The sequence below is a fragment of the Trachurus japonicus genome, chromosome 23, assembly GCF_045865225.1.
Source record: "Trachurus japonicus isolate A0001 chromosome 23, Traja_1.0".
NCBI classification, from domain to species: domain Eukaryota; kingdom Metazoa; phylum Chordata; class Actinopteri; order Carangiformes; family Carangidae; genus Trachurus; species Trachurus japonicus.
Genome location: NC_140929.1, coordinates 11,931,389 through 11,949,935, shown reverse-complemented (window position 1 = coordinate 11,949,935; position 18,547 = coordinate 11,931,389). Strand labels below are relative to the sequence as shown.

The window sequence follows — 18,547 nt, the reverse complement described above, 5'->3', positions numbered from 1 at the left end:
AAGTGACTGCATATACCGGTAAGTAATAATCACTATTTAAGAAAAGAAAAAGAAAAAAGTTAGACATCACTTTAGGTGCGGCTGAATGATTAATAAAAATGAGCATGACTTTAAATAAATTTAAAAAAGTGTCCGCAGAGGATCTATCAACGCATCTTTTTAAAAGCTTGGTTTAAAAAAAAAAAAATCAACAAGTGGAAAGTGTCATATTTCCGAGAGTCCATGAAGGCGTCTAGCAGGAAGTTCAAACGACTTTTGCTTTCCAGATTCCAACGCCCCGTTAACTTCCCTCGAGCTGCGTCTACTCATGTGGCCAGAAACTGTGATATAACTCGCGTGTCCGCCGCGAACTGTTTATTATTTGGATTTTACATGCAAATATGGTGAAATACAAAGACGCAGAATGGAGACGTTGTCTTGTAGGTCTGTACGTTTGTTCCTGGCGTGCAGCTCTAAGTTCAGTCAACTCACTGAGCGACTGAATAAAGCGAGTCTGCTCGGTTCACACTCACAGTCCCTCCAAGTGTCCTTCGGCGGGAGGAGGAGCTCGAGGTGAGTTCATAGTTTCATGTTTTGTATAAATAATATCAATATCTATTAGCACAGAGGCCAGCCAGAGTGTGTTTGTCCAAGATTTTAAAGGCTATAGGGGTAAAAGTTTTAAAAACGGAACTCCTCTAAACGAGCATGTGTGTGCGAGCAATTAGTGCTTCTTCTATTATTTAATTAGATTTTTTGCAGTAAATGAGAGTGGGTGGGTGATTACTTTTATGCAATTAGATCCCATATGCACAAACCATGTCCAAGTGAATATATGGGTATAGGTCCATTTAAAAGTAGCACAATTTAATATGACGAATCACAAACTATTACCAGATGTTAGATGTTAAAAAGAACAATAGCCTATTCTAATACATTAACAAACACATTATCCATCCATGCAGGCACAGTCGCATACGTGTCATTTCATGCATTGTAGACAAAGTGTGTATTTATTTTTTAAATGTAAATATGAATATATTCAAGATCATATTTTTACTGACATTTTTCTCTCTCTTTTTTTTTGTTTTAAGTATTTATTATTTTTACCCCATCTATTCTATTTAAGTTAATTTTCCCTACAAGATCATTCAAGAACCTACCTGTATGGAAGCAATTGAGATGCTATTTTAGAAATGTATTGATCTGTTTTTTTTTTTTTTGTTCTTTTTTTGTTCTTTGTTTTTCTACTACTACTGCTACTCCTACATTACACATAACGTTCCTCTTTGTTACTATTTCGGTCAGTTTTTTTGTGGTTATTTTAGAAACCGCCTCCAGTCGTAGCAGGAGTTTTCTCGGGCGGTCACGTGACCAGAGGCTTTTTGCTCAGACGTCAGAGACGCAGAGCTGGTACCGACTCATGATCCTCACCGACACCGTCCTGCTGCTGCTGCTGCATGGACCACAACTCCGCGTCTTTACCTCCACAAAACACACAGCTTTTGGTGCAGCCGTCAACTTTCTTGTCGACACTCGCTAAGAGGAAAAACATTACACCTCTCAGTGAATGTAAACAGTATTGGAAAATGCTCTGAGAGACCGCCGTATAGCTCCTAATAATGTTGCCTCGCCGCCTCGCATTAAAAACGGTGTGTGGTGTAAACGTAAATGAAACAAACATGTCTCCTTGCTGAGGGAACGACCGTCGGTGTTGTGTTGCGTTCAAGTTTTGCAGGTAAGTCGTCTCAAAATGGTCACAACTTGCATGATGTGTAACATACCGACGCCTGTTGTGCTCGACAGTGTGTGTGTGTGTGTGGTCGTTGCCTCATTTACATGTTCAATTGTGTCATCATACCTTTTTGTTTTGGTAGCCTATGTGGTTAATAATATATCATATCTTTGTAGTCAACTTTATTGTTCTCTCCTGTGTGTGCAAACAATGATGAAATAGTTGTGAAGACTCCTAGTCTGTCATCTGAATTTACAGTCAGTGTCAACTGGGACAAGACTAATTCATGTCTTGATGCTGTCATGTCAGCAGCAATATTGTCATTTCATTTTGTTTGCTGACTTTTCAGACAGGCTTGATGGAGAGGAATCTGGGCTAAATAAATATGATTGTGTGTAATTGAGTTTCATGCATGTTTTATGTCCTGAGTTTCTCTTTGAAGAGCAGACTTAGCTCTGTTTGCTAACTTCAGACAGATTGAATTTAACTTGACTTGAGAGATGAAAGAGTCTGACTTTAGGCTGTGTTTGTTGTTTATGTGACCACATCGGGCATGCTTGGTTGTCTCGTCCACAGAGCTCCATTGTTGTCCCTGTGCCTGTGTGTAGTGTGCAGTTAAAGTCCATTCATGAGGCTGAGTGCATCATCATCAGGATGCCATGGCTTTAATGTATGGAGTTCCCCCAAAGAGGCCAAGCGCTCAATTAGCTTACATTGCATTACTGTATAAATGCATCGGTTTGTACACTTAGTGCATTTCTCCATAGTCTTCTTCATACCGCTGCCCCGTCCTCAGTCGATATGGGCTGGGAATGAGTGCATTTACTCATGTACAAAGTGCATGAAGGAGTCATTCATGAGTGGATAGTAGTTAGTGAGGGTGTGTGCTGCACTGTGAGTGCTGCGGATAATAGCAGGATATGGAAGGGTTGTGATTTGGCCTTGGACAGTGTGTTGGTGTCAGCATCATCTCATCTGTGTAGTACCGGTAAATGTAGGTGTTTATTCTACTACTCCCTAAACTAAAATATCAGGCTCACTCCCATTTTTTTCAACTTTTCTCACAGGGGGGGAAACTCCCTGTGTGTTTACTCCACGTCGCCTCTAGTTGTGACAGTCCTGTAGTTAAGTGAGGGGCTCAACTTGTGGTTTAATATTGCACCAACAATTTTGAGGTGGGCATTGCCAAGCAGGAAATAGCCAGCGTCATTTTACACTGGAACTGTAAAGATACCACAATAAGAGGTGTGTGAATACAGTTTGTCCTTGTCATGTCGGTTAACATGAAATACCTCCACAATGTTTGTACCCTGCATGATTCAGCATGCTGGTTATTTCCTAATCAGTATTACCCAAGGGTAAAAACAGTCATGTTTGTGTCACACCCATGAGAAAGCTCATCTTAAAAAGTAATGTAAACACAAGAGTCACTTATTAGCTCTTTGAAACCACTGGATTTATTGCACCGGTGAAGCACTAAAATGTCACGTCTGATAATAGTTTGATTTGAATACAGTGGAGTCGATCCAACTGTCTTTCTGTTCCATATGCAAACTATTACATCTCACCTGTCAGACATTTAATGACCTGTGTTATCGTTGCAGTAGCATACAGGTGAACTAAAGGAGCCAACTTGTTTCTGTGTCACCACCCGCAGGTTCTTCTTTTTGCAAGGCGGTGAAACTGTGACAGTTGAGTGTGTGTGTTTGTGTCTGTGTTGACGCCAGGTGTGGTGGTGTGCCAATGGAGAAGCCGTCATCTTCAGGCAAAGCAGCGCTGGAGGAGAGAAAAAGCCTGGTGGAGGTAAATTACTTGTATCCTGCCTCTTCATCTTGATGGGAAGCTGTGGTTTAGCTAATTATAACATGTTTGACAGACAAATTATCCAGTGGAAGGAAAAGTTTTTACGGCTCATTTCAGAGAATCTCATTTTGTTTAGGGATATGTGATAATATTTGGACAGCAACACATTTTGACTTGTTATTGCTCATTTTGTGAGATTAAATTCATGACAGTTTCAAACCGACCCCATCACTGTGTGTGTTTGTTCTGCAGGATGAAGGGATAAGAGGTGCCGAGGGTGGAGAGGCGGCTCATCAGTCCCAGAGGAAGAGCAGCTCCTCCCGCTCTTCCCGCAAGAGCTTCCGCCTGGACTACCGGTTGGAGGTGAACCCTCGTTTTTTTATCAACCACCTGTCGCCTACCACCTGCTTCTTTACCTGAATTACACACACTCACCTGATCTTCCACCTTTACCTCAACTCACCTCAAACCTCTTCATTTCCATAAACTCCTTCCCTCATCATGGCAGCTCTCCAGTTGTCTGTCTATTGTGTTTTTGGTTTTTATCTTTAATTTGACTTTCCTGACAACACACAATCATACATATCTGTTTCTGCTAACCACCTGAGCCCAGTAAGTTATCTCATTCAGTGTAATAACAATGTTAGACGCTGGATGGCTGAACACTTCTAGGTCCGAAGACTCTGAGGCACCAAATTGGTTCCTTATTAACTCCATTTCCTGTGAAACTTAGTGAGCATGTAAGAAACTTAGGTGTGATTATTGATGCCGATCTCAATTTTCAGAAGCATGTTTCTTTCATTTCTAAGACTGCTTTTTACCATCTTAGAAACGTGTCTAAAGTTAGACCCATTTTATTCTTACCAGATTCTGAAAAGTTCATTCATGCTTTTATTTCAAGTAGGTTAGACTGCAACGCACTTTTACCAGGAGTAACAAAACAAGCACTTTATAAACTGCAGCTTATTCAGAATGCTGCAGCCAGAGTTTTAACAAGAACCAAAAGGTGTGAACACATCCCTCTGACTTTAGCATCTCTTCACTGGCTTCCAGTGAAGCAAATAATTGATTTTAAAATTGTACTTATTGTTTTTAAAGCTCTGAATGGTGCAGCTCTTTCCTACATCTCTAACATGCTCACTGAGTACACACCAGACAGATCTCTGAGATCATCAAGTATTCGCTATCCCAAGAATACATTCAGTATCAGCTCACAAATAGTATCTTCTTTTAAAAGCAGACTAAAAACATTTCTTTTCTCACAAGCTTTTAGTTTTTAATTGTTTTTAATTTACAACATTTCCTTCTTTTTGTCTTTTTGTGCTTTTATATGTATTTTACGTGTATTCCTTATGTAATATGCTTTGTTTTGTTTTTGTGAAGCACATTGAGTTTGCACTTGTCGCATGAAAGGTGCTATATAAATAGAATTGTTGTTGTTTTAGAAACGACCCTCTACCACCCTGCTCCTCCACAGTAAGCAGCTTCAGTGCTTTTGTTTACTTTGATTACAGGAGGACGTGACAAAGTCCTGTCGAGACAAACATGGCCGCTGGACCAACCCCTGGCCCACATGGAAGTTCCCTTCCTACTCAATGCTGCTCAGGTTCTTCTTGTTGGATAAAAATCACAGCAATGTACCAACCAGTAAAGAGGTGGGTGATTATTAGACTGAAATAGGAAATATGAAATCATTATATTTATATACTCCAACTTAATTTACCTTTTTCTATTTAAACTGTATCAAATTTATTGAAGCCTATGTGAGATTTTCTTTTTGATTCCTTCTCTTTGTCCCCTGTAGCAGCCACACAGTATTTATAGCAGCTAGTGGAAACCTTGCTGAGCTCAGTGGGGGCTTAACAGGTTTCAAAGGCTGCTTTCACACAGTAACAGAAAACAGTTTAACCCCTTATTTGCACAGATTGCACAGTGTTTTGTTGTTGGATAAAACCACAGCAAATAGGGACACTAATCGACTACCAGAGAGGTCATAGGTCAAAAACTATGTGGGTGGAAACATTCTTTAAAAATATAGTGTGTTAGGATGTAGCCTTGTGAACTACATGTGTAACTGTGAGTGCTACGCTGAGACAAATGCTGGTACGTCCTCTTCCTCCAGGCCCTGGACAGTGAGCTCCCAGTGATGGAGCCGTACTTTGTCCAGACCCCGGACCTCTCTGACTCCGGTCCAGGTCTGAGAGTGACCTGGTTGGGTCACGCCACAGTTCTGGTTGAAATGGACAGACTGAATATCCTGACAGATCCCATCTTCAGCCAAAGGGCCTCACCTTTCCAGTTCATGGGGCCAAAAAGATACCGAGGGCCTCCCTGCACTGTGGAACAGGTTCAGCACCTCATGTTTTTAATTTCCACCTACTTCATCAGTTCCATTTTATTAAAACTATAACAAACAAATGATTATCCTCTCCCCTCCTTCCAACAGCTGCCCAGGATTGATGCTGTCGTCATCAGTCATTCTCATTACGACCACCTGGATGCTGGATCTGTGGCCAGCCTTAACGCACGCTTTGGAGGGGAGCTACGCTGGTACATGTGACAAATTGATTCTATATATCCTATATGTGTTGAGCTGCCAATCTCAACCACTGTGTCTTTTAGTACACCTTTGTGTTTGTGGAAAAAACAAAAGTCAAATGGACCTTAAATGTCAAATAATATCAGTGTGTGTTTCGTAGGTTCGTGCCCCTCGGTTTGATGGACTGGTTGGTGAAAATGGGCTGCGAGAACGTGATGGAGCTGGACTGGTGGGAGGAGAACTGTGTCCCAGGTCATGACGACGTGACGTTCGTCTGCACTCCATCTCAGCACTGGAGCAAACGTACAGCTCTGGATGACAACAAGGCAAGTATTGATTAGAATTACCGTACTACCTAATTATTAGTTAATACTGACTTATTAATTGCAGCTCATAATGTTTTAACTGCTGCTTTTTAATATTAGTGCTCATTTGGCCAATCACATTGATTTTATAAGTATCTACAGTTGAGATGAAGATCTTGGGAAAAAATGTCCCTCTGTTAATTTTGATTGGTTTAGAGATTCAGATTCAGTTGAATAAAAACATAATCTTCTCCTCCTCTGTCTCTTCCAGACTTTATGGAGCAGTTGGTCTATTCTGGGTCCAGATCATCGATTCTTCTTCGCTGGTGATACCGGCTACTGCCCTTCCTTCCAGGAGATAGGACGCCGCTTTGGACCATTTGACCTTGCAGCAATCCCCATCGGAGCATACCTGCCCAGGTACTGTATATTAAAGCTGTACAGAAAAGAAAATAGAATTTGAGCCCACTGTGGGTCCTAACATTAGTGTAATAACTCATCTATCAGACGATGTAGGCCAAACTTTGTGCAAAATTCTATTTTTGATTGAATCCGGGATGAGAGTGTGCGTTTTTTTTTTCGCATTGGATAATGCAGGCGCACGTCATCCGTCAATCAAACGTCTGAGACACACACACACCTAGCTCGGTCTCGCCCCAAGCTTTGAATATCCCGCCCGCTCGATAACGACCAATCAAATTTGTTTTCCTTACTCGAGTAAACTCGTGCGGCAACTCGTGACAACTCGGCGCAACAAACAGGACAAACGGCCATTTCTGTACACCTTTAAACACATAGTGTCCACATTACTAAGGCACATCCGTATTCATTTAATGCAATTTAATCCTACTTTACATCGTTGTAGCTACATCATATCTATTGGTGTTTCCCATATTCTCCCTCTGCATAATAATAAACATTGGTTTAACACATCTCATCGGAAAGTCTTCTGTATGACACATGATGAATGCATAGAAATGATCTTAATGATTTTAATGATCTTATTTTATAAACACATATACGTGTAAAAGACCTTCGGAGACACATTGATTCTTGTTTTTTCAGGGACGTGATGCAGGGGCAGCATGTTGATCCAGCAGAGGCCGTTCAGATTCACCAGGACCTTCAGGCCAAACAGTCGGTTGCCATTCACTGGGGAACCTTTGCTCTCGCCTATGAGGTAGGAGTGTACTGTACATCTGTACAGTAAGTTATTGACAAAATTGATCTTGTGTCTGTGTAGTTTAAAGCAACAGTCTGTTTATTTTACTACAGGGTCAGTCTGAAGCGTGCAGTCAGGGATGATGTTGAGTTTATGTCAACATTTTGTCCATGTCCATGTCAGTTATATTGGAAAGATGAGGCTAAATCACAGAAATTGAGTTAAGTCAGTGGCCCAGAGAGCTGCTGTGTATCACTGGTCTCACGCAGGGACTTTAGAGCCAGAGAGGGGGTTAGAGAGGTAAAAAATGTGCTCTGACAGTCTATTATGTTCTGGCAACACAACATAACAAAGGTGTCATTGTTTGTTAAGCTGCAAGACTATTTCTGCAGTGATCATGGTTTAATGCAGCCTCTGGCTCGCTGCCGTGCTTGGAAAGTTGGAGACCAGCTAGCAAAAGCACTGAGCTAAAAAATGAACCTGCCTCAAGTTCATAAACGGTGATGCTCAGTGATGGTCTTTACTACTCACATGTTCTTCTGTTCAGTACTACATGGAGCCGCCGGTTCGTCTCAGAGAGGCCCTGGAGCAGAAAGGACTCAAACCAGAATCCTTCTTCACTTTGCATCATGGGGAGTCTCGCCTGATAGCTTCACAGGAAGGAGATGTCTTTGACTGATCCTCTGCTGAGTAGTGTGCTGTGGGCTGAACTTACCTTAGATCTGTGTCTGTAACAAAGTGCACAATATTTAATCATATCAGTGGATTTTGAGTAATTAAAGTATGAAGGAAATGTACACATATTAAAAACTATTCATTACTGTTTACATACTGAATGTTTGCCCTGCCATCATGGGGGTATATGTGGATAGTCATACCTGGAGGTGTGTGTGCTTGTGTGTGACTCCATTCAAAGTAAGTGAGGTTTACAGAATAAAGGTAAATGTTATTAATTTTTCAAGGCATAGATTAGCTCAATCCGTGTGATAGGTATAGTTGAAAACATTTTAATGAGAAAAAGAGATTGTATTGGTGTTAACAATGAGAAAAAAAGTTACTTTTTTTGTAATCCCAAAGAAGTAAGTGTTATAAATAATCATATTTAGAACTTTCTCTGCAGGTAAAAGATTTGTTGTGGTCACTGAAAAAATCTGCATACTGTTATTGTGATTGGTTGGTGGAAACTCGCTCATTCACCAAAAAAAAGTGACCATTATTTTTTTTTCTTTTTTGGCTTTCTTCACATCAGAAAGTCAAGTTGAATGGAAATACTGAGAAACCTTCACTATGAAGCTGGGCAGGAGACTGCAGGCAGTGTGATGCATCCTCGTGTGCACACACAGCTGGACACAACATCTTGTGAGCTGTAATATCAAAGAGGAAACAAACTATTTGGAAGTTATTTAGACTTATTTTCAAAAGAGTGGTGATAGCTAATGCCAAATTACAGTGCTATATTTACTATGTCTTTTCAGAATGTATCCTATCTAATCTCAAACTACACAAAGAAAAAATCTGTTTTTGCTGTCTGTGATATAAACTCCAAACATCTGTATGCCTGTAGAAAATGCAGCTGTTGTGTTGTCAGATGTAAAAGTTGAGCTGGGCTCAACTTCATGCACTGCAGATGTGCATTGTTCCTGTGTCAGACATTTGTGTTTGATGCTCTTGAAAACCACAGCACAAAGACCTTTTTTTCTCTCTTCCCTCTGCTTATCATGAACCTTTAGTAACCAGATGTGTTTGCTTCAGGGAGCAACAGTAGAATGATTGTAGTGCTTAAGTGATTTATTGTAATTATAATTTTCTACATTGTATTTTTAATGCCATATCATTTAAAAAACAGAATGTACAAACAGACAACAGCACAATGTTGAGTTAACTTAGTACCGTACAAGTGTGTTTACATTGGATTCAAGTCATTGAATTTCCCATTAAAGGCACCATGCATTTAAAATGGGTTTTGTTCTTGTCGTCAGTCAACAAAAAGCAACGACTAATAAGCAAATTGGGAATTACGGTTCAATTCAATTAACTTTATTTGTCATGCCCACAAAAAGCCAGCATATGGGTCCTACTCCTAACATGGGATTAGTGTGGGTTTTGCTCTGCCCACACTGTCACACAGTAAATCCACAACCACTCAGAGTGGGCCTGCATGGGCATGTAAGCTGGGATGTTGGAAAGATATTCATAGATGTTTTTCATATATTTCAAAGAATTGAGTGTGATCAGATTTAGTCGTGGAATTTGTGTACTTCCAGATGTGTTTTAGCCTATGTGTGCAAGATGTTTGTGACTTTACACGTTTTTTAAAAAGTGTCAGATATTTTATATTTACAGAATAAGTGTTTACGAACAGTTTGTCAATGTGTACATAGAAATAAAACTGTAGCCAAACTACCTCTCTATGTGGTCAAGACCTGTGAAGGCTGGAGATGACTGTAATGAAACAGAAAGTTCATGTGTCACACCATGAACTGGTATCACTCCCAGGGTCATGGCCTGAATTTAGAAACCCTAACGCAGTGAGCTCATGAGACGAAATGACTACGTTCAGAGTTCTACATATTTCAGAGATAATGGATAATAACCACCAACCAGACTCACCACTGAGTATCTAAGTTATTAATAGAAATCATAAACGTTTGCCCTTTAAAATTACTTAGTTTTACCATGCATTTGCATTTTTTTATTCCTTTCATTTTTGACAGGCATGTTAATCTATAGAAAATATATACTGTAGGCTACTATATAATAATATATTCTTTCATTTTAAAATAAATGTTACAGTATCCCTATCTGTGTGTAGTTGTGGTTATAATGACTACATAGTGCCCTCTGCAGGATAGTGCTCCTACTGGGTGCTCTGTGGCTAGGGCAGACGGTGGGATGTGTACAGTATACCCACACTGACTGATGGGTGAGCCAAGGCCAGTGTGGCAACTTGTCTGAAGTGGCCTAATTTGATTAATTACCAACTAATTTGTTGATGCTGTTTGTCCAACTTAATCACATTATAGCCTACTCTGAAAAACAATGTGACTTTAAGCAGCACTTTGATTTTTTTTTGTTTTGTTTATTCTGTGCTTACATGATGTATATTTCCCTATTAATTAGTGCATAATCAAATTGACACAAATTATCAACCAATACAAATGCAAAAAAAAAGAAGGAAGTAGCCTAAAAAAAAGAAAGAGAGGTGGAACCAAAAAAACTTAATTTATCAAAATATGTTTTCAGCTGTATGTTTCCACCTGTAAAAATTAAAACAGTGTTGAGGGAGAAGCCAAACCCATTTGAGGGGCCGGGGGCTGCGCTGTAGGGTCCGTGTACTTCGCGGCCATTCGATTTTTCCTTTAAACAGAACTGTCAAAAAACGAAAGTAAGCTGGTAATTTGGTTTTCCGTTTCAAACAAAAAACAAAAAAACAAAAATTCAGGCTGGTTTTTTCGTTTTTCGTTTTTTGCTTTTAAAACCAAAAAACGAGGAGACCAAAATCAAATAACGGCCAATTTTTAATTTTGATTGTTACAAAATCTCTCTTTTCGTTTTTGATAATAATATTAACGCTGATGACAGACCGGAAGTGTCTGGACTTCAAAATAAAAGCCCAGTGCATTGACTTAGAGCCAAGAAAAAAAAAAAAAAAAAAAACTTGTTTCCCCCTTGTAAATGTTGTGTTTTGAGCAGGTTTTGAGCATATGCATACATTTTCGCAGCTGTTTGCCGCTGATACGTGTGTGTGTTTGTTTATAAATATAAATATAGCCTATATTACGATCTGCTGCAGTAAGGGCCACCGCTGGGGGCTGGGTGCATGATAGACCAACTCCTACTCCCGACTCATTCTGACCCTGAGATCTCCACCCCGGGCATATTTGGCAGGTGGCATGACCCTTTATGGTTCTTTACTACTCTTTTCAGCCACATGAGATCCAGTCCCAGACCTCGGTTACAGTCAGGGAACTAGTGGAATCACCTCCGCTGTGCGTAATAGTCGCGCGTAATGACAGCTCCTCGCCGGATGAATCTACACAGTTTTCCCACTATGTCGGCCCATTTCAAAACTCATTCCGGCGCCAGCATACAATTTATATTATCATTGTTAAGATTACATCAGTGACAGATTTCTTGTGATGTGTGATGTTTACTGAACATTATGTGTAAATCCTCTCTCCACACCCCGGGGATCCAATAACAACTTTTATTCTCAATCCATGCTGTGCATTTACAAAGAATTACCAGCAGGTGTCGCACTGCGAGCATACCCTTGGGGGTCGTAGTTTTACCTGTTCAATCTTTGATGTTCTATCAGAGATGGACAGAGTACTCGACCCCAGTACTTGAGTAAGAGTACAAATACTACTGGTCAAATATCAATCAATATCAATCAATCAAATATAAATTGTATGCTGGCGCCGGAATGAGTTTTGAAATGGGCCGACATAGTGGGAAAACTGTAGATTCATCCGGCGAGGAGCTGTCATTACGCGCGACCGAGGTCTGGGACTGGATCTCATGTGGCTGAAAAGAGTAGTAAAGAACCATAAAGGGTCTGCCACCTGCCAAATATGCCCGGGGTTGGAGATCTCAGGGTCAGAATGAGTCGGGAGTAGGAGTTGGTCTATCATGCACCCAGCCCCCAGCGGTGGCCTTACTGCAGCAGATCGTAATATATATTTATATTTATAAACAAACACACACACGTATCAGCGGCAAACAGCTGCGAAAATGTATGCATATGCTCAAAACCTGCTCAAAACACAACATTTACAAGGGGGAAACAAGTTTTTTTTTTTTTTTTTTTTCTTGGCTCTAAGTCAATGCACTGGGCTTTTATTTTGAAGTCCAGACACTTCCGGTCTGTCATCAGCGTTAATATTATTATCAAAAACGAAAAGAGAGATTTTGTAACAATCAAAATTAAAAATTGGCCGTTATTTGATTTTGGTCTCCTCGTTTTTTGGTTTTAAAAGCAAAAAACGAAAAACGAAAAAACCAGCCTGAATTTTTGTTTTTTTGTTTTTTGTTTGAAACGGAAAACCAAATTACCAGCTTACTTTCGTTTTTTGACAGTTCTGTTTAAAGGAAAAATCGAATGGCCGCGAAGTACACGGACCGCTGTAGTCTGTAGTCCGGGCAGGGAGGGGGGGTCTTACAAGGCGGAACGATCGGTCTCTGGGTTTATTTTTCCGGGGGGACGTCAGAGACGATCATGGCGACTCTCAGCGGCAGTCGTGGGGATCGTCTCAGCAACTCTAATCTACAGAAATCTTCCTTCGCTTCTCCGGAGAAAGTTCGCGAAATCCTCAATGAGGGGGTGTCGTCGGCAAACCTCGGAGCCTTCAGGTGCAGTCTCCCGATTATTCTCGCGCTTTTTGTTTGATTGAAAGTACAAGTTGACATTAGCTAGATGTGGCTAGCCCACTTAGCCCCGGCAGCGCTGCTACTTTAGCCGCCTTCACTCAGAGCAGCAGCAGCAGCAGGAGGAGGAGGGACAAGTCTGCACAAATGTGGAAGCATGCAGGCCATGAGTGTGAGCTTACACACTACAGATTTTTTTTTTCATTATTTGGCTCGTAATTGAGTTTTTTCAGCTTTGCTACGGTGGTCGTCGTGTAATCGCTCATGTGCACTGCTGCTGATAAGGGGGGTGGGGACCGAAAGTTGGACATAGTAACAAGCTACTCTTTAATAGTTTGGAGTGTCGACCATATGTCGCAAAATAAACAAAAAAACACCGATGCTAGGCTATTTATATAATACATGTTGTCAGACTTTCTACTGTGCATCATCACAACACAACAAAACACAACACAACAGCTCATGATAAGCCGTGGTGTTTCTATTCTGTCCTGTCGTTACGCAAGTTTCACTGAGGTTGTACAATATGTTCAGCCCTCCATCAAGCACTGGGTAGCAATGGAGGTGCATGAGAAGAAATGTAACCATACACGTTGCACATTTTATCTCATTGAAATTATATTAAAGTATGTTGAAAATTAAATTAAACATCTGTCTTTTCCTTTGTGTGGATTTCAGTGGAGATCTGAATGTCCTGGAAGTAAAAAGCAACACTCAAGCTCCCTGCGAGGCGACAAACAAAGAAGCATTTTTCTCAAGAGTGGAATCCTATTCAATATCCTTTTTTCTATCCATCTTTGAACTTTTGACCCAGTGTGGGACATCTGTTTTTGTTCTTCCTCACATTATACAACCACATGGTCACTAATAAGAAACAGCATTTGGTCAGCTGACATTTTGATATGTAGTTTATAAAATAAAATAAAATAAAAAAATGCAGAAATGAATGTGATTATGTTTTGTTTTGCGTCTGAGGCAAATGTTTCCTTAGCAGAGCACTGTTTGAAATGGGCAGGCAAACCCCGCACGCTGTCCCCTCTGATGTGCGCCCGGTACGGCTGGATCAACGTGGGCTGCGACATGCTGAAGTGCTCCAGCTGCCAGGCTTTCCTCTGCGCATCACTACAGCCGACTTTAGACTTTGAGAAATGTAAGCAAAACTTAACGGCAACAGAAGGGGTAGAGAACGGCCACAGCCGGGGCGCTTTGTTCTGCCAAGGTCAGCCTGATGTTGCCTGTGTGCCAGAAACTAAAGGTCAAGCCACTCTCTTCTTTTAAATAGATGAATCCCGCATTGCAGAGATATCGAGGCAGCTTCAGACGCAGCATGAGAAGTTTTGTACTTGGCCTGACTTTCCTTGCCCAGGTAAGAGCAGCGTGTTTATAACGACCAAAATCATTTTTAACTTGACCACGTCATAGTTGGATTAAATGAGCTACCCACATGATGGTGATTGTGTGTGTTGCTTTCCTTTCAGAGCGGTTCTGGCTGGTTCCAGCCTGTGAACCATCAACACTGCTCGCTGCCTTCTTAGAGCGTTTTCAGAGCGCCTGTCTCCTCGCACAGCAGCTGCCAGCTATGAAACCAGAGCAGCTGAAATCTATGGTGAGGAGCCATCAACATTATGATCATTGTTCATACACATAGATTAGGATAATGGATCACATTATGGAATTGATTGGTCAGATTGTGGAAAGAAATGAATTCTGAAAAATGAATTTTCCTATAGAAAACAATGGGTTTTAAGATGATCACATGCAATTAATGTCTCCTGTCTCCTTGCAGTCTTTGACTGAAGATGTCATCAGTGTTCTGCTGCAGCTGATTGAGGAAGAACAGAAAAAGAAGGGAGGGACTCCATGTTCTGAGCCCTTGGCTGTGCAGGTGGCTGCATGCATTGTTTCTCTCTGTGGCTGGGCGGCAAGGTGAGATTAAACCCCAGGCTCCTTCTCATTGTTGCTGTGAACTAGAGAACGCACACTCTCTCACACACACGCACACACACAGGAGCTAATTCCCGATATCAAATGTACAGAATGTTCCGAAGCTGAGAGAAACGTGGCACCGAATCTGTTTGCTCTCCTCAATCCGATGTGCTCTGAGTTTTGATTTTGTTCTATCTCAGCCCAGCTCTGCACGCCATGAGCCTGCCCATCCTCACCTGCTCCTACTGTATGCGCAAGGTGGGCTTGTGGAACTTCTTCCAGATGGAGGGGATGATGCCGGATGATGGAGACGCCTCCACAAACACCGTGGCCCCGTCCACACAAGCAGCAGGTCCTGTCTCGGCGGCCACACAAGAGGGTCAGGCGGATCAAACTCAGTCTGCTTCACCCAGCCCCGCCACAACTCCATGTCGCATGAAGCTACGAAGTCAGGACTCCACCCGCACAGACCAGGTATGTTTTACAAGCCAAGTAAGAAAGCCATATTTGCATGTATTCATTTAAATCGGAGAGCTTGTCCCATGTACACTGAGGTCAAAAGAAAATCTCCAGAACCAGGCTGAGCTGTTTTTTTCCCACTGTTTCCTAATGAATGTTACAGGGTGAGGGAACTTCCTCCCCCGTGGGCTTGCGAGCACGAAGCAGAGACTCACCAAGCCCCAGTGAAGAACTGCCAAGTCCCTTGACCAGGGGCAAGAGGCCTGCAACTCGCAGCAGAGGACAGGGGGACAACTCTGGGGCCGATGGTGCAGCTGGCCTGCAACACACTCCCAAACGCCTGTGCCTCTCATCAGTCGGTGGTCCTGTAAGAAAAGTTTCATCATGGCTTAGGCAGCACTTAAAGGGACAACCAGGAGTTTTGGAAAGCGAAGTGTTTTCATACTGCATTTACCATGAGCCTCCGCCCGCACGGTGAAATTCTTGGACCGGCGCAAGACGGACGTCCAGCCAAGAATGTTTTCATTCATCAAGAATGAAAGTCAGAGGTTAGAAGACGATCAGATACCGTCGTAGTTCTGACCATAAACGGCGATTCGGCGGCGTTATTCTCATGACCTGCCGGGCAGCGTCCGCGAAACCGAAAGTAAGGAAACGCTGGTCGGCTCGCCCAGCATTTCCACCATTAATTAAAATAACAAAATAACGATAGAGACAAAACTATACATTTATCGAAAATGGAGCCATTAACAAGTGTGGGTAGCGTAGATTCATCCACATTAACGTGACACTTTTTTTTTACCAAATAATAACTCCTTGTTGTCCCTTTTTAATAGACAAAAGAGACCTGATTAAAGACAAGACAGAGGAAAACTGAATCCTAATTGTAGTCAAATTTGAAAGAGGTTTTTGCATATGCTTTTATTTTTTCCAATTGTATTGCTACATGTCACTTTTTGACCTACTTTCCCTGTTTTTTTTCAAGGATGGGCTCCTGCACAAGAATGCATTTGACCCTCTCGCTCAACACAGAGACTGGTGTCCCTGGATCTCTGTGGGAAAGGAAAATGTGGATCCTGGAGCCACCTCTGCTGTGGGCGGGGGCTCGTCACCTCATCAGCAGGGCTGGAAGGCTGCCCTTGACCTCCTCATGCCCATGAAGAAGAACTCTGACGCAGGTGGAGGCAGTCCAGCACAGGCAAGTCAAGTTTATATTTTATAACGAAGTTTAATCAAAAAATGGTGTGAATCAGATACATATTTTAAATGTGCATATTTAGACATCTTTTAAAAAAAAAAATGTTCCCAACCCTAATTGATTTGCCGTCTGTGTTTTCTGATGAACAATATGTGACATTCCTCTTTCCTCTCTTTCCTCGCAGGGTCCTCGTGACAAATCTAAAAGGGTATTTGCTATTTTCCGACAGTGGCAGGTATCCTCATCTCCGTCTCAGCAAACTGTTTCCAACCAAACAGCATCGCGGCACTGAGGCTATGAACTGACCCTACCCTCTTTTTGCGGTACAGAATCAGTAGTACCAGTGACCAGTGTCATATCATATCAATGTATGCCATCCCTTAAAGTCATGTTTACAGTCCAAGTGTTTCTGGGGGGAGTGAAAAAGGAAGGTGATTGGGTCTTCAGGCAAACGATTATCTCTGTGAACAGTGAAATATGTGAAGGACGCCCACGTGCGGCTCTAAAACATCTGAATCCTGCTCCATAAAAATTGGGATGTGCAACCAGGTCTGTATAGGCCTAGTGTTATGTTTATAAATAAGTAGTCATAGTAATAGAACATGTGTCAGTATGTAAATTGGCCACAGGCAAGGTATCTACTACTAACCTCACATGAAGGCTGCTTCATGTCATCTTGATGGTCTGGATTTCTATGGAATACTATGGACAAGGAATCCTGGATGGTGAGCAAGGGCCAAATGGCTCGACACTGGAAGGGTAATGTTTACCTCCACTGTATGTTGAGTCATTTGCGTGAGCGGTAAACATTAACCTCAGATTAGCGGAAAAAAAAAAACTGTGAGGAAGTCCTTTTTCGTGTGTGTACTGTTTTGCTTGAAAAGCAACATGGGTATGAGTTCTCCTGGAAAAGAACAAAATCCTTTTTTTTGTGTGTTGAAGTGTTTATGTTAATCAATGGTAAAGTCCTGACTATTGCAGGCAGATAGAACCATGTGCCATGAACTTTAACCTTGTTTGAAATTAGATTCAGGATGCCTGTATTTACTTATTTTGCCTTCCTGTGACATCTCGTTGCTAATGCAGTTTTCACTACTCTGCATGTGTTTTAACTTTGTAGATTTTCCTAAAAAAAAACTAAAAAAAACATTTAATAAAAACGCTCTTCTGATCCTCTTTTTCATGTCATTCCTCTGACATAAAACACTCAAAAGATAATGCAGATTTTTAAAAATAAATGTGATTGTCACACTGTGTATAGGGAAAGGTATGGTATTTGTCGATATTTTAGTATCTATCCACTATTGCGTCCCAGTGGGTGAAAAATTTCTGAAGAGTATTTGGACATGGTTTTTGTTCCATTCATCTGGTATGGTGCCCCACTCACTGGCAGCCATTTTGTGTCTTGCACATGTATCTTAACCTGTGCCAAGTTTGACAGGTATGCACACAATGTATGTTATGAATGTCGTAATTGTGTTTTTTTATATGAATGATAATTACTGGTTGATGTCATTGACAGACCTGCTTGTGTGTGAAGCCATGAGAAAAACATCCCTGTTATCACAGCAGGCATGAGGTAGGCCCAGGGGGCAAAGGTATATTTTTAGCCATGACTGTGTTCTTAAAAACATTCTCAGGAGTAGATATCATTTGTATTCTTTTTTATATTTTACCTACATTTAGTCTGATTTGGCTATTTAACAAGACAGGTAGAGGCAAGCTGACTTGATGCTTTACAACACCCACACAAAAAAAGTGCCACCAGTTGAGAGAAACTGTTCTTCAAAGGGTTGTCAGCTGGTGTCAGACATTTTGGGGTGTATATTCTGACAGTCAACATCTGTCTGAGACTGAGTCCATTTTATGTAGGCAGAGAACATGAAAAACAAGACAAAACCAAACCACAGCAATGAGGGAGATTACAAAAAGAAAGACTGTTCTAATATTAATGTTTCCTCTTCATTTCGAAACTCTATCATACTTATACAACCACTAAATAGGAACGCGGCAATATAAACACAGCTAAATGGCATTTCAAGATGATATTTAGTCTCTAGAAAATTAAAGGTGC

The 18,547-nt window shown here is 41.3% G+C and overlaps 2 protein-coding genes across 3 annotated transcripts; both read left to right on the top strand.

The window, feature by feature from the left end:
- Window positions 1-260: 260 nt before the first annotated feature.
- Window positions 261-9,480, top strand: napepld (N-acyl phosphatidylethanolamine phospholipase D). Of its 2 annotated transcripts, none has more exons than XM_085768775.1 (10): window positions 261-552; window positions 3,442-3,517; window positions 3,770-3,880; window positions 5,032-5,172; window positions 5,640-5,864; window positions 5,964-6,067; window positions 6,217-6,382; window positions 6,633-6,781; window positions 7,427-7,541; window positions 8,071-9,480. In XM_085768775.1, exons 1-10 carry the CDS (start codon window positions 404-406, stop codon window positions 8,200-8,202), a joined length of 1,368 nt encoding a protein of 455 aa, XP_085624901.1. In that variant the 5' UTR covers window positions 261-403; the 3' UTR covers window positions 8,203-9,480. The 2 variants fall into 2 exon arrangements, with proteins under 2 accessions (XP_085624901.1, XP_085624902.1); XM_085768776.1 differs by lacking the exon at window positions 261-552 and adding an exon at window positions 1,378-1,717.
- Window positions 9,481-12,701: 3,221 nt separating this feature from the next.
- On the top strand, window positions 12,702-17,644 carry zc3hc1 (zinc finger, C3HC-type containing 1). Its single transcript, XM_085769269.1, has 10 exons — window positions 12,702-12,875; window positions 13,569-13,665; window positions 13,890-14,040; window positions 14,173-14,256; window positions 14,369-14,496; window positions 14,677-14,816; window positions 15,017-15,290; window positions 15,439-15,642; window positions 16,261-16,473; window positions 16,658-17,644. Exons 1-10 carry the CDS (start codon window positions 12,742-12,744, stop codon window positions 16,763-16,765), a joined length of 1,533 nt encoding a protein of 510 aa, XP_085625395.1. The 5' UTR covers window positions 12,702-12,741; the 3' UTR covers window positions 16,766-17,644.
- The last annotated feature ends 903 nt before the right edge of the window (window positions 17,645-18,547 follow it).

Excerpts from the sequence above, each read along its gene's own strand:
- napepld (XM_085768775.1), top strand. The coding sequence starts at position 404 with ATGGAGACGTTGTCTTGTAGGTCTGTACGTTTGTTCCTGGCGTGCAGC. Across the intron at positions 6,383-6,632 it reads CAGCTCTGGATGACAACAAG|ACTTTATGGAGCAGTTGGTC; the intron begins GCAAGTATTGAT and ends TGTCTCTTCCAG. Across the intron at positions 7,542-8,070 it reads CCTTTGCTCTCGCCTATGAG|TACTACATGGAGCCGCCGGT; the intron begins GTAGGAGTGTAC and ends TCTTCTGTTCAG.
- zc3hc1 (XM_085769269.1), top strand. The coding sequence starts at position 12,742 with ATGGCGACTCTCAGCGGCAGTCGTGGGGATCGTCTCAGCAACTCTAAT. Across the intron at positions 14,257-14,368 it reads GCCTGACTTTCCTTGCCCAG|AGCGGTTCTGGCTGGTTCCA; the intron begins GTAAGAGCAGCG and ends CTTTCCTTTCAG. Across the intron at positions 15,291-15,438 it reads ACTCCACCCGCACAGACCAG|GGTGAGGGAACTTCCTCCCC; the intron begins GTATGTTTTACA and ends TGAATGTTACAG.